Here is a 15442-nt window from a genome sequence, read left to right on the forward strand (position 1 = left end):
TTTAACATATAGTAGCCATGGCAGAGAAGATAGGGATATACAAAATAACTTAGAACATTTAACAAAAAATTGTTAAAAATAATACCTACAAAATGTAAAGCAGATAAATTTTAGTTACCTGTGAGATTAATTTCTGTGCTATTTCTAAATGATTAGAAATAAATGTGAAGATTGTACACATGATAGCATATTGTTCACACTGCTGAGTGAATAATATGACAGTCTTTTTTTTTTTTTTTTTGGGGGGGGGTACACCAAGTTCAATCATCTGTTTTTATACACATATCCCTGTATCCCCTCCCTCCCTCGACTACCCCCCCACCCTCCCTCGAGTCCCCCCCATCGTCCCCCTCCCAGTCCTCTAAGGCATCTTCCATCCTTGAGTTGAACTTCCTTTGTTATACAACAACTTCCCACTGGCTATCTATTTTACAGTTGGTAGTATATATATGTCTGTGCTACTCTCTCACTTCGTCTCAGCTTCCCCTTCACCCCCCGCCCCCCAAACCTCGAGTTCTCCAGTCCATTCTCTGCATCTGCGTCCTTATTCTTGAATATGAATTTTGGTGTGAATTTTGATGATAGTGAAAGTTTTCATCATCTTCTCCCCAGAGTGATTATCAAAAGTTTGAGAAAACATGCAAATACCTGAATACTGCAATCTATCTAAATAAATTTGGTGTGCTTTCAAAAATATTTCCTTTTATAATATAATTTGTGTATTTTAGGATTAAAAATTGTCAAATATAAATGCAAATTAGCTAATATAGTTAAGTGCAGATCATATTTTTATTTATTTGCTGCTTTGGGTCTTTGTTGCTGCGCGCAGGTTTTCTCTAGTTGTGGTGCACTGGCTTCTCATTGCGGTGGCTTCTCTTGTGGAGCACGGGCTCTAGGTGGGTGGGCTTTAGTAGTCGTGTGGCACATGGGCTTAGCGGCTCCGTGGTATGTGGGATCTTCCTGGACCAGGGATTGAACCCATGTCACCTGCATTGGCAGGCAGATTCTTAACCACTATGCCACCAAGAAAGTCCTGCACATCATATTCTTGCTTCAATTACTCTTGCTTAGTTTTATTAACTTTAGGGCTATGGAAATGAAAGAGTACCATCAGTCTGTGTCATGCATATATTCATTTAAAAAAGAACAATATTCATACTGACATGTTTGAAAAACTGACAGCTAGTTTGAAGTATATGTTAAATTCAGATTTTTTAAAAAAGGCAATCTATTTGATTTGTTTCTGTATTTTCAAAAGTTGAAAGTGGTTATTTTGAAAAACAGTCACAGTCAAGTGGACTTGTAAAACAATTTTAATTTTTACTCAAAATATATGAGATGTCATCATGAGCCCTTATCTTACACTGGAAAGGAAATAGAAGTTATTAGATTTTAAGCTCAAGTTTCAAAAGTATTCAAATAAGGCAGGTTAAAAAAAAAAAAAGATACTTTCCCATTGTCCAACATAATTTTCATGTCTCTTTATTTCATAAAACATAAATATTATCATTTACTAGAAATAATAGTTTAGATTTTTTCCTACCTAAATACCATGATTTCTTGCTTTAAAGGCTCCTCAGTAGTGCCACCTATTTCATAAACTGACCAGCAGTTTCTTTAAAAAAATTTCAATCTATGTGGAGCTAAAGAATAAATATCACACACCCGTGGTAAACTATCTTATCACCACTAGATATAAGTGATCAGTATTTTGCAATGAAGAAATTCATAGCATTAAACAGCATATTACTGCACTATGATTGGATTGACTGAAGTATGGGCCTTTGTATACAGATTCTGATAAGACACCTGAACAATAGAGGGGGAGAGAAGGGAATGGAAACTTACACTGCACTGAAGAGACTGTGTGATAGGACCTGGCACGGATGCCACGTGCACCATGTGCAAGTGGAAAAAAGCTTGGCACCTAAAATAATTCTGATCAAAATTCACCAGACCTAATAAAATTCTAAAGAAACTGATGAAATGTGCTGCCCCTAATGTCACCTATAACTAGATAGTATTGTCTGTCTGAGGGAAATAACCAGCTCAGTAGCTGCTCTTCATGTGGAAACAAAAATAGAGGGCTTTGTCATTATTCATCAGACACAGGGAGGAGACTGCTGCTTTATTAAAAAAAAAAAAAAGACTCAGTTAAAAGTGAACTGCTAGCCCCCCAAATATAGTATCAGTAGTTAATCTAACCCATACCCCCAGATGGCCATATGTTGTATAGTTCCAGTAAATTCTGACTCAATCTTACTTAATAAGAAATGAACATACAAAGTAAAACAATACCAGAAAAACAACAATAAAACCCTGTGATGGTGAATGTTGCTCGTACCAAAATGATAGTAAGGAACTCTTCAAAAAAAAAAAAAAAAAACTGCTTGTATACAACAACAGTGCAAGTGGCATCCATATCAGGTCTTGTGCACACAGTCTCTTCAATGCAGTGTCAAAGTTGCCTCTCAGCAGCCACCTGCAAAGAACTGGAGTGTCGTGAATGGATTTGTATTGCGGCTGATTCACTGACAATGTAAAGAAGAGTGGCCAGTGCCATTATTCATGTTTACTGGCTGAATACTAAACTTGGGAAATACTTAGTCACTAGACTTTTTTCTTAACAAACAGTTTCTCATGATCAAGGTCTGGTCAACAGTGAACTAGAATGAATCTCAACCTGACCTCCTTGGCTTTTAGGACATTTTAAACGCTTTGCCTCTCTTTAAAACCCCAGTGTTGTTTGATAGGCAGCCACTAAAATAAATCCTCCCCCCTTTTCTTTCCCTTTTCTTCCCCTTAGGTAGACCCTATGTAAACCTAAAAACATATGGTAACTTTATATACAAGGTTTCTCAAAGTGCAAAATGTGTTACATATAGTTTCATAGGTTTCATTTACACACGGTATTCTATACAATACAGTACAGTTTGCGATTTCTGTTCATAAATTTACACCACTTAACAGACAATTACAGTTGACCCTTGAACAATGCAGGTTTGAACTGCGTGGGTCCACTTATACGTGGATGTTTTTCAATAGTGAATCCCACAGCACTACATGATCTGCAGTGAGCTGAATCCGCAAATGCAGAGGCATTTTGGATATGGGAGGGAGGGGGATTTGACTATAAATTATACACGGATTAACACACCAGCCCTTGCCCCATGTTGTTCAAGGGTCAACTGTACTTCCAAAGTTTGGACAAAGTAACCCAATGCCCTCCTACACAAGGTTAATACAGTTGAACTGTACAAGCTTTGTTCAGAACAAAACATAGTGAATCTTACGCTTATCACATATATACATACATAGTTTAAAATGCTCTTTAAATGGTTAAGGATAGCTAGACAAATCTCACCAACCATGAAATATATTTTGGTTTGATTTGCACACATTGTACATAATATTTAAAAAAAATAATTTGCAAGACAAGTTGTTTTATTCTTTCTGTACCATCTGCTCAGCCTGTAACTCTTTTGGAAGGATTCTTGACCGCTGCAGAACCACGCTAAGCTCTTCGATGACCTTTGGTGGTAACTTATTATTAGAGTCCAAAGTAGCTTTGCCATTCCTGTCCTCAGTCTTCCTCAATGTCTTTAGGCCTTTATGGCTTTTCTGTTGCCCTTGAAGGACCTCAGTCTCTGTGTCCTCCAGACAGTTGAAACTACGATGTTTTCTGGTTCGATTTCGAAGTTTCTCATCCTTGTGCTCCAGGCACTGGGCCACGATGGAGGCTCTCTCCTTTAAGGTGCCATCCCCAGGCTCTTGGTCATGCTTTGCAGTGAACCGTAGCCTTTCAAGTTCTGCTCTTGCACTCTAAAAATAAAACAAACCATCTTACAGGGAAGCAAGATCTGGCACACTGTTTAAAGAATACACTGCACGTAAAAGTTGATGCTTCTTGTATTAGAATTTATTTCTATGATTTAGATTCTAACTTGACTTTGGCACAAGCAGCATGTCTGAATTTATAGGCTGATCTCAGAGCTACAAAATCAACTGAAATGGAGATCACGGAAAGTCATTTTAACAAGCATTTAACATACCACTTCAAAGATGTCTTTCAAGTTAGTTATTCAAATTGACTCCCATTTCAAACTTGCCTCTTCCAATTCACTGCTGCTTAGATGTGTCACAGGTTCATGTATCTGTAATTCCTACAGTGCTGTACCCAAAGGACAGAGGAAAAAGTGGGTCTCTGTGGCCATGAGGCCAGCAAATGCTCTGTACTACAGATCCCTCTTTGAGATTCACAGTACATATTAGCATGTTAAAGAAATTGAGAAATAGAAAAAGGAGTCAAACCGATGTTTCTGCTGTACTATTTTCTCCTCCCCAAGTATTTGACTAATGAAATCTTTTCCCCACATAATGCCTATTAGAATCCCACAGAAATATATCCCATGGATACATTTCTGAAAATACTGAAAGGTATGTATAGTTATGTATTAAAACTCACTTTTGTATCAGTGGATTAGAGTACACATTCATTCAGTGACCTTTTAAAATGCCTACAGGTACCAGAAATCCATCAAGACACAACATGTATTGGGACAGAGGTGCACTTTCTTAACTAGCGTCCAGAGAGTCTTCTAACTGGGCAAGTACTGGCATCCAGAACTCTCATCAAATTCTCAAAGGGGACTACAGCCTCATCAAATGTAAGATAAAAGAATAAACAACAGAGAAGCAAGCATCTAGTGGGTATGGAGCCATGGCAAAAGGCTACCCAAAAAACTGGGTTGGGGGAGGTGGGGGCAGGAAGGCTTAAGTCGTTTTTTCTTTTTACAAGCAAGACTTGAAGGAATTCCTTCAACATTTCCTCAGTAAAAACTGCAAAACACAGAAGAAATCCAAGGAAAATTTTAATATATTACAAATGTTTGTGAGAGAGAGGATGAAATGAAAGATTATTAATTGTTAATAAATGAAATATTAATATTTTTTATGATATTAAGAATGGGACTATTTGGGGGACTTCCCTGGTGGTGCAGTGGTTAAGAATCCACCTGCCAATGCAGGGGACACGGGTTTGATCCCTGGTTGGGGAAGATCCCACATGCTATGGAGCAACTAAGCCCATGCACCACAACTACTGAGCCTCCACTCTAGAGTCTGTGTGCTGCAACTACCGAAGCCCATGCGCCTAGAGCCCACGCTCCACAATGAGAAGCCACTGCGACGAGAAGCCCACACACTGCAATGAAGAGTAGACCCCGCTCACCACAACTAGAGAAAGCCTGTGTGCAGCAATGAAGATCCAACACAAAAATAAATAAATAAATAAAAAAGAATGGGCCTATTTTGAAGATGGCAGAGTGACAGGATGTGAGCTCACCCCTCCTTAGGAAAACACCAAAAATATCTGAACAACCATTGACCAAAACAAAACAAAAAAACGAAAAAAAAACACTGGAACCTACCAAAAAAGATACCCTTCATCCAAAGAGAAAGAAGAAGCCAGAACAAGATGGTAGGAGGGGTGCAATCATGGTAAAATTAAATCCTATATCCTCCAGGTGGGTGACCCACAAAACCTAAAAATTATACCACAGAAGTGCTCCCACAGGAGTTAAAGTCCTGAGCACCATGTGAGGCTTCCCAGCCTGGGAGTCTGGCAATAAGAGGAGTCCCCAGGGAATTTGGCTTTGAAGGCCAGTGGGGTTTGATCACAGGAATCCTATAGGATTGGGGGAAACAAACTCCTACTCTTGGAGGGTGCACACAAGGTCTCATGCATACCAGGAGTCAGGGAAAAAAGTAATGAACTCATAAAAGAGTGGGCCATACCTACCTGTTAGTATTAGAGGGTCTCCTGCAGAGGTGAGGGGTGGCTGTGGCTCACTGCAGGGACAGAGACACTGGCAGCAGTAGTTCTGGGGAGTATTCATTGGCATGAGCCTTCCTGGAGGCTGCCATTTCCTCCCCAAGACCTAGCCTCACCTAATGTCCTGTAGGTTCCAGTGGTGCCTACAGGCCATTGGGTGGGATGCCTCAGGCCAAACAACCAACACAGCCCCACCCATCACCAGACAGACTGCTTAAAGTCTTCCTGAGCATGGCCCTGCCCACCAGAGTGATAAGACCTAACTTCACCAACCAGTGGGCAGGAATCACTCCCTCCCACCAGGAATCCTGCACAGGTCCCTTAGACAGCTTCATCCACCAGAGGGCAGACATTAGAAGCAAGAACTACAGTCCTACAGCCTGCAGAAATGAGATGGCAGGAGTATGTCCTAGATGAAGGAACAAGATAATACCCCAGAAGAACTACTAAGTGAAGTGGAGATAAGCAATCTACCAGAAAAAAGAGTTCAGAGTAATAATACTGAAGATGATCAAAGATCCCAGAAAAAGAATGGAGGCACAGATTGAGAAGTTGCAAGAAAAGTTTAACAAAGACCTAGAAGACCTAAAGAACAAACAGAGATGAACAATAACTGAAATGAAACATACACAAGAAGGAATCAATGGCAGAATAACGGAGGCATAAGAATGGATAAGCAAGCTGAAAGATAGAATGGTGGAAGTCAATGTAGCATAACAGAATAAAGAAAAAAGAATGAAGACAGTCTAAGAGACCTCTGGGACAATGTTAAATACCCCAACATTCACATTATACGGGTCCCAGAGGGAGAAGAGAGAGAGAAAGGGTCTGAGAAAATATTTGAAGAGATAATAGCTGAAAACTTCCCTACCATGGGAAAGGAAACAGTCATCCAAGTCCAGGAAGTGCAGAGAGTCCCAGACAGGATAAACCCAAAAAGGAACATGCTGACACACATAGTAATTAAATTGACAAAAATTAAAGACAAAGGACATTAAAAGCAACAAGGGAAAAAGACAAATAACATACAAGGGAACTCCCATAAGATTATCAGCTGATTTCTCAGCAGAAACTTGACAGGCCAGAAGGGAGTGGCACAATATATTTAAAGTGATGAAAGGGAAGAACCTACAACCAAGAATACTCTACTCATCAAGGCTCTCATTCAGATTCGACGAGGAAATCAAAAGCTTTACAGACAAGCAAAAGCTAAGAGAATTCAGCACCACCAGACCAGCTTTGCAACAAATGCTAATGGAACTTCTCTAAGTGGAAAAGAAAAGGCCACAACTAGAAACAAGAAAATTATGAATGGAAAAGTTTGCTGGTAAAGGCAAACATACAAAAGGTAGGAAATCATTTGAACACAAATATGACAAAACCAGCAACTGTGAGACGAGGAGAGCAGAAATGCAGGATGTTGGAAATGCATTTGAAATTAAAAGACCAGCAACTTAAAACAATCTTGTTTATATACAGACTGCTATATCAAAACCTCATGGTAACTGCAAACTGAAAATCTACAATAGATACACACACAAAAAAGAAAAAGGAATCCAAACACAACACTAAAGTTAGTCATCAATTCACAAGAGAAGCGAACAAAAAGAGGAAGGGCAGAAAAAGACCTACAAAAAAAAATCCAAAACAATTAACAAAATGGCAATAAGAACATACATATTGATAATTACTTTAAATGTAAATGGATCAAACACTCCCACCAAAAAAAGAGTGGCTGAATGGATACAAAAACAAGACCCATATATATGTTATCTACAAGAGACCCACTTCACATCTAGTGACATATACAGACTAAAAGTGAAGGGATGGAAAAAAGGTGTTCCGTGCAAATGTAAATCAAAAGAAAGCTGGAGTAGCAATACTCTTATCAGACAAAATAGACTTTAAAATATATACTGTCATAAGAGGCAAAGAAGGATACCACATCATGATCAAGGTATCAATCCAAGAAGATATAACAAGTGTGAATATATAAGCACCCAGCATAGGAGCACCTCAATATATAAGGCAAATACTAACAGCCACATAAAGAGAAATGAAAAGTAACACAATAATAGTGGGGGGGGGAGTTCAATACCCCACTTTCATCAATGGACAGATCATCCAGAGAGAAAATCAATAAGGAAACATGCCTCAAATGATACATTAGACCAGATGGACTTAATTGAGATTTATAGAGCATTCCATCCCAAAGCAGCAGAATACATATTCTTCTCATGTGCACATGGAACATTCTCCAGCCCACATGCTGGGCCACAAAGCAAGCCTTGGTAAATTTAAGAAAATTGAAATCATTATCAAGCATTTTTTCCAACCACAACACATTAGAAACCAATGGGACTTCCCTGGTGGCACAGTGGTTAAGAATCTGCCTGCCAATGCAGGGGACATGGGTTCAATTCCTGGGCTGGAAAGATCCCACATGCTGCAGAGCAACTAAGCTGGTATGCCATAACTACTGAGCCTGTGCTCTAGACCCCGCGAGCTACAACTACTGAAGCCCAGGTGCCTAGAGCCTTTGTAACAAGAGAAGCCACCGCACCAAAGAATAGCCCCTACTCACCACAACTAGAGAAAAGCCCATGTGCAGCAACGAAGACCGAAATGCAGCCAAAAGTAATATAAATGAATTAATTAATTTAAAAAAATCAAGTACAAGAAAAAAAAAGGTAAACACAAACACGTGGAGGCTAAACAATGTGCTACTAAACAACCAATGAATCACTGAAGAAATCAAAGCGGAATTTGAAAAATACCCAGAGACAAATGAAAACGAAAGCATGATGATCCAAAACCTATGGGACATAGCAAAAGCAGTTCTAAGAGGGAAATTTATAGCGAAACAATCCTGTCAAGAAACAAGAAAAATTACAACTAAACAACCTAACTTTACACTTAAAGCAACTAGAGGAAGAAGAACAAACAAAACCCAAAGTTAGTAGAAGGATAGAAGTCATAAATATCAGAGTAGAAATGAAGAAAACAACAGAAAATATCAATGAAACTAAAAAGCTGGTTCTTTGAAAAAAATAAAATTGACAAACCTTTAGCCACACTCATCAAGATAAAAAAGGGGAGGGCTCAAACCAATAAAATGAAAAATGAAAATGGAGAAGTTACAATGGACACCACAGAAATACAAAGGATCGTAAGAGACTACTACAACTATATGCCAATAAAATGGACAACCTGAAAGAAATGGACAAATTCTTAGAAAGGTACAATCTCCCCAACTGAACCAGGAAGAAATAGAAAATATGAACAGACCAGTCACAAGTACTGAAACTGAAAAAAACTGCCAACAAACAAAAGTCCAGGACCAGATGGCTTCACAGGCAAATTCTATCAAACATTTACATAAGGGTTAACACCTGTCCTTCTGAAACTTTTCCAAAAAATTGCTGAGGAAAGAAAACTCCCAAACTCATTCTATGAGGCCACCCACCATCACCCCGATACCAAAATCAAAGATATCACAAAAAAAGAAAATTACAGGCCAATATCACTGATGAACATAGATGCAAAAAATCCTCCACAAAATACTAGCAATCCGAATCCAACAATACATTAAAAGGATCATACACCATGATCAAGTGGGATTTATCCCAGGGATGCAAGGACTCTTCAATATTTGCAAATCAATCAGTTTGATCCACCACATTAACAAACTGAATAAAACCCATATGATTACCTCAAATCATGCCGGATGAGCTCTTGACAAAATTCAACACCAATTTATGTTAAAAACTCTCCAGAAAGTGGGAATAGAGGCAACTTACCTCCACGTAAGGGCCACAGATGACAAACACAAGAGAACATCATAGTCAACAGTGAAAAGCTGAAAGCATTTCCTCTAAGATCAGATATGAGAAGGATGTTCAATCTCGCCACTTTTATTCAACATAATTTTGCAAGTCCTAACCATGGCAATCAGAGAATAGAAAGAAATAAAAGGAATCCAAAATGGAAAAGCAGTAGTAAAACTGTCACTGTTTGCAGATGACATGATACTATACACAGAAAATCATACAGATGCCACCAGAAAACTACTAGAGCTCATCAATGAATTTGGTAGTTGCAGGATACAATATTAATACACAGAAATCTGTTGCATTTCTATACACTAACAATGAAAGATCAGAAAGAGAAATTAAAGAAACACTCCCATTACCATTGCAACAAAAAGAATAAAATACTTAGGAATTTTACTTAAGGAGGCAAAAGACTTGTGCTCTGAAAACTATAAGACACTGATGAAAGAAATCGAAGATGACACAAACAGATGGAGAGATATACCATGTTCTTACATTGTAGGAATCAATATTGTCAAAATGACTGTACTACCCAAGGCACTGCTATGTTTAAAATAAATAACCAACAAGGTCCTCCTCTATAGCACAGGGAACTCTGCTCAGTATTCTGTAATAACCTAAATGGGAAAAGAATTTGGAAAAGAATAGATAGATGTATATGTATAACTGAATCACTTTGCTGTACACCTGAGACTAACACAACATTATTAATCAACTATACTCCAATATAAAATGAAAAATTTTTTAAATACTATTTTGGGAAAAAAAAAGAATGTAACCGAGTAGCATAAACAGTGTTGTAACCAAGGATGTCTAATATAATGTTTAAAGGGTAACACCTCACCTCTTTATTTTTCTCCACAGTGCTCATCACTTTTTTGTAACACAGTTATTTTTTAAGAACTTTTATTGAGATATAATTGACATACAATAAACTGCATGTATTCAAAGTGTACCATTTGATATTTTTTTCCTATTAGTAATGTATATATGGCAATCCCAATCTTCCAATTCATCTCACCCCCCGCCAACCCCGCTCATCACTTTCTAATGTACTAGACAAGCTATTCATATCTCTTGTGATTATCTGAATGCCCTGCTAGAAAGTCAACACACTGCAAGAAGGGTTTTTGTCTTTAGCTTTTGTTTGATTTGTTCACTGACTGCTGACATGCAAACCTATCGCAGTGCCTGCACACAGGAAATGATCAATAAATATTTTCTGAACAGGAAATGAAGAAAGGTTAGAAAAATTCAAATGTATAATATTCTGTGCGGTTCTCCTACATTTCAGCAGATTTGGATATGAAATTTTATGTCAAATTGAAGGTGAATAAAAACATTTTAATCAACATAATTTATAAATAATTTTGCAATTTAGAATTTTCTGATAAGCTCATTATTATACATATCAGATAAATATTTCTTTTACTCTAAAACTGAGAGGAAGAAATAGTTATTTAGTATCTAGGTGAATTCCAAAGTTTCATTAGAATATGTTTAAGAGAGATAGTAGTGACAGTTGCAGAACCATGTGAATGCAATTAATGCACTCTGCACTTAAAATGGTTAAGATGGAAATTTTATCTGTATTTTATCACAGTACAAAAAAAGAATATATGAGAGAAGACTAGTAAAAATTATGGCTACTTAGCATAGGAATGTGACTGGGAGTTTATAAGTAAATATGAATCTTATTAAAAAGTTTCACTTAGCATCTATTACTTAGGGGAAATCAAGGACCAATATAGTGCTTTTATATATCATAGTGACAGTTCTCATTACCTTTCAATTATCAGCAGAAAAACTTTGGGACTCTCTTAGATGTAGAATTTAGAGGCCAAGTATTCACACACATAATGCTGAAATTTCAAGTAAAACTATAATATTAGCCTAAATGACAACCTTATACCAAGGTGGGGAGGGGTGATGAAGTGAACTGGTAGAAATCAAGATGTGACAGTGAGTGCTTTGCATGAACAACATGGTGTGTGGAGTGCCTCTGCATGTTGTGGGGAAAGAAAGCCAAGGGCATCGATACCGTGGAAAGAAGGGCATCATGTATGTGCTGCACTGTCCTTAAGGTCTTAATAATTTAAAAAGGAAGACTGATAAGGCATGAAATTAGGAGAGCAAAAGGTAGGCTGGCCCAGATGATGCCAGTTTATGTCAGAGGGCATTTAGAGGAAGCTGTTTAAATGGAAATGAGCATCTGAATTGGAGTGTGTCTCCCAGCAGAAAGAACACTACCCTATGAAGTAAGGGCTTTTATTATCCCTAGGAGCTTACAGATAAAAGCTGAACACAGTGAAGTTAAGTAGGTACCCAAGAGGAACTAGGCAGGCCATAGGTAGCATCTAGCTTGTGCATTCTTAAGCACTGTTTGCCTATTCATGTATGATTTCCTTTGTCAACAATTTACTTCCCCTGGCTTATTCACTAGCTCACCACTAATTTACTCAATTTTAAAAGTCACTTCCTCCAGGAAGCCTCTTCAACTGAACCTGATGAAAGCAAGACAACTCATGGAATGGGAAGTCATCAAAGTCACCAATCTGCCAGTAATTTGTTTGAAAAGCAACTCTTCTTGAATATATCTGTTGCTAGGACTATATTTTTTTTCTTATGAATGTAATCTACTTAGTAATATTTTGTCATTTTATTAATATATTTTCTTAAGTTTTCACAAATCTTATTCAATAACAAATACTTTATTGGTTCAAATGAAAACTTGCAATTTTAATTTTAATTCTTTTTAAACTTTATTGTTTTTCACTGAAAAACATTAACCATTTAAAATTTTTCTTTGCCAAATTTGTTGAATTACCAGTTACTAAATTTACAAAAAAGCTTGGTTTAGTTTACTAACAGATTTCCTAGCAATTAATATTTCATAAAATTGTTTTCAAAACCTTTAACAATTTTGTTATAGTTTTTGTTCAGTTTTCCGATATCAAGTATGCTAAAAAAAATTGTGAAATTCTGGATTTGGGGTTAAGTAACAAACTATTATATATTCAATCATCATCTGAATTCTGTACTGGATACTGGTTAATGTATTTTGATCCTAATAGTTTATTTTCTGCTTTGCTCCATGATTGATCCTGAGGCGATGTCAGGAGAAGCTGGTGTCACAGTATGACATATCTATTCCCTATGTTTCTGTGTCCCCTAACCTGGGTTCCTGGGAAAAGTGACTCTTAAAAGTTTAAGATGCTAGATTAGCTCAGGAATGTATAGTTCTGCAAAGCAGTTTATTAGGAAGAAAAATCTGTAAGCACAGAATGGCAGGAGGGACAAGCTTCTGAGTTCTTGCTGTCTTACGCTTACCTTTGATTTCATCTGCACATAAGGACTGAACGGGCAACAAAGGGACTAAACCATTATTTCAAAGCTTTTATCTTTTAGAGAAAAGGAATATTACAGTGTTCAATGAAATGTTCAAGGAAAGACAGTCATAGAAAAACATTTTTTAAAAATTTGATCACTAAATTAAATTGGCTTTTGTCTTTCAAAAGTTATTCCTGTTATACCTGAAAGTAACACAACACTGTAAATCAACTATACTCTGGTAAAATTAAAAAAAAAAAAAGTTATTCCTGTTTGGAAAGCAAGAAACTCACATAGCTTAATGGCCAAAACCTAGGCTCTGAGAAGAAATAACAATGTCTTTTACATGCTTTTCTTTTTGCTTTGAGGGACTCATTTAAGGCACTGAAATGCACATTAGTTGCAAATTGCCTAATAAGTTTTGAGTGCAAACAGCCTATGTCCTTTCCTTAATCAGGACTGATGCTACTTATGGTCACCCTGCCCTTCAAGGTGAGAAGGAAAACACACAGTTTTCATGAAAGATGCCAAATCTTCTTCATTGATGCTCAGGGGTCATCTTGCAGTTCCTTAAATTTCCTGACACATCCCATCGGTTCCCAAACCACTGAAATTTGACTGTGTTACTGGAAAGTCTAGTTACTGTGGCTCCAGACATATTCTGCCATGAGCTTATTCTAAGGAGGTTAGACGTGAACTTGTGAGGCTAATTTGAGACTGTGATTTTTACTACCAGAACTTCTGTATAGGTATTCAACATTCTTGGCCACTTTAGGAATAAAAAATAAGTGGTATTGTGCATGTTTGAGTGGTCAGTGACATTAAAATTGATCATTTAAGAGAAGTTAATAAAATATAAAACTGCAGGGACTTCCTAGGTGGTGCAGTGGTTAAGAATCCACCTGCCAGTTCAAGGGACACGGGTTCGAACGCTGCTCCAGGAAGATCCCACATGCTGCAGAGCAACTAAGCCCGAGCACCACAACTATTGAGCCTGTGTGCTGCAACTACTGAAGCCCACGCACCTAGAGCCTATGCTCCACAACGAGAGGCCACCGCAATGAGGAACCCATGCACCACAGTGAAGAGTAGCCCCCGCTTGCCCCAACTAGAGAAAGCTCGTGTGCAGCAACAAAGACCCAACACAGCCAATAAATAAATATATTAAAAAAAAAAAAAACTTCAAAGAGTGGCATAGGGTTATTCATAAAGTTTTCTTGATGGATGTCATTTTCACTATGCTTTTCAAAGTGATTATTACTGTGCTTTTGAAACCAATGAAGTAATCAATACATTTAATCACATTAAGACACAAGAAGACAAATGCTATGATTAATATAAAAACAAAATCCTAACCTTACCTCAATATCTCTCCGGGCTTGGGTTGCATTCTTCTCATGCTGGATAGGAATTAGAGGCAAACCTCCGATTTTTGGATTTTTGGTTATAGAACGTTTTCGTTCCTTTCCAGCTGGTGGCCATATATCATTTTCATGCTGTGGGAACACAATTTCTTGCTGAGGGTGTGTGATCTTATTATGTGGTACACCAAGTCACATAGTCACTTGGCACCCTTCCCATATATCCAAGTCAGATGATCTGCTTTCCATGAGAAGGCGGTTTGTAATTATGATACTGACTGATGGTGGCACTGCTTGAGGATGTAAAACTCTTACGTGAACCGAGCTTTGAGGTCTCAGTTCAATTTCTAAGCTTCAAATACATGCCTTCTGTACTACTTATCAAACCGAAAGGGGAAAAATATTTAAGGAAACCAGCAAGTCTCTTTGTGGAAGAAAAATGATATATCTGACTACATTTCTAGGCCTTATAATCAAAGTAACTATACATTCATTTTCTTTTACCACTGAAGACAACTTTGGTGTCAAAATAATTTGATATTATATATACCCCCAAGTCAACCTAACGCATGGCTATCAGAAACATTATTTTATGACCTTTTGAAAAATGTTACTTTTTCATCTAATTGAATCCCAGAGAAATGTTACCTTGTACACAGATATTTACACTGAAAATCACTGTACAAGAGAAGAATGTTTCACATTTGTTCTCAAATTACTGACTACATATTCCAGCCACTAAGCAATTATAGATGTGCCTAGAGAGAAGGTAATTTTGCAAAGGGGAGAAATACCAATAGGTAGAAATATCAGCTCTTGAATGATAAATCCTTAAGATATGCATATAATTTAAAGAATTTTTCTACTCCTCAGGATAGATTAACTTTTCAGAAGTTGGGAAAATCAAACTGATTTCCAGACAACAATCTGTGAAAGAAATACAGAATACCAACTACACCAATACCAACAAAAATGAGAAGTTTACAGATGTTATGATGAAATGAAAACCATTTGGTAAACTATATAGCTAAATGCCTACTCATTCTTTTCTTCTACTCTTAAGATTGAACAGATTCTTATTCTTA

The 15442-nt window shown here is 37.4% G+C and overlaps 1 protein-coding gene across 6 annotated transcripts in view; it reads right to left on the reverse strand.

Annotated features, from left to right (window-relative positions):
• Positions 1-2629: 2629 nt before the first annotated feature.
• ARAP2 (ArfGAP with RhoGAP domain, ankyrin repeat and PH domain 2) overlaps positions 2630-15442 on the reverse strand; it is a 185097-nt gene continuing 172284 nt past the window's right edge. For all 6 annotated transcript variants that reach the window (XM_057725653.1, XM_057725654.1, XM_057725658.1 and 3 more), the window contains 2 exons: positions 14358-14492; positions 2630-3822 (listed from right to left, as the gene is read on the reverse strand). In XM_057725653.1, the coding sequence (XP_057581636.1) occupies positions 3445-3822; positions 14358-14492 (513 nt within the window). In that variant the 3' untranslated portion in view covers positions 2630-3444. The remainder of the gene's footprint in view (positions 3823-14357; positions 14493-15442) is intronic.

The sequence above is a fragment of the Hippopotamus amphibius genome, chromosome 3 (genome assembly GCF_030028045.1).
Source record: "Hippopotamus amphibius kiboko isolate mHipAmp2 chromosome 3, mHipAmp2.hap2, whole genome shotgun sequence".
Taxonomy (NCBI): domain Eukaryota; kingdom Metazoa; phylum Chordata; class Mammalia; order Artiodactyla; family Hippopotamidae; genus Hippopotamus; species Hippopotamus amphibius.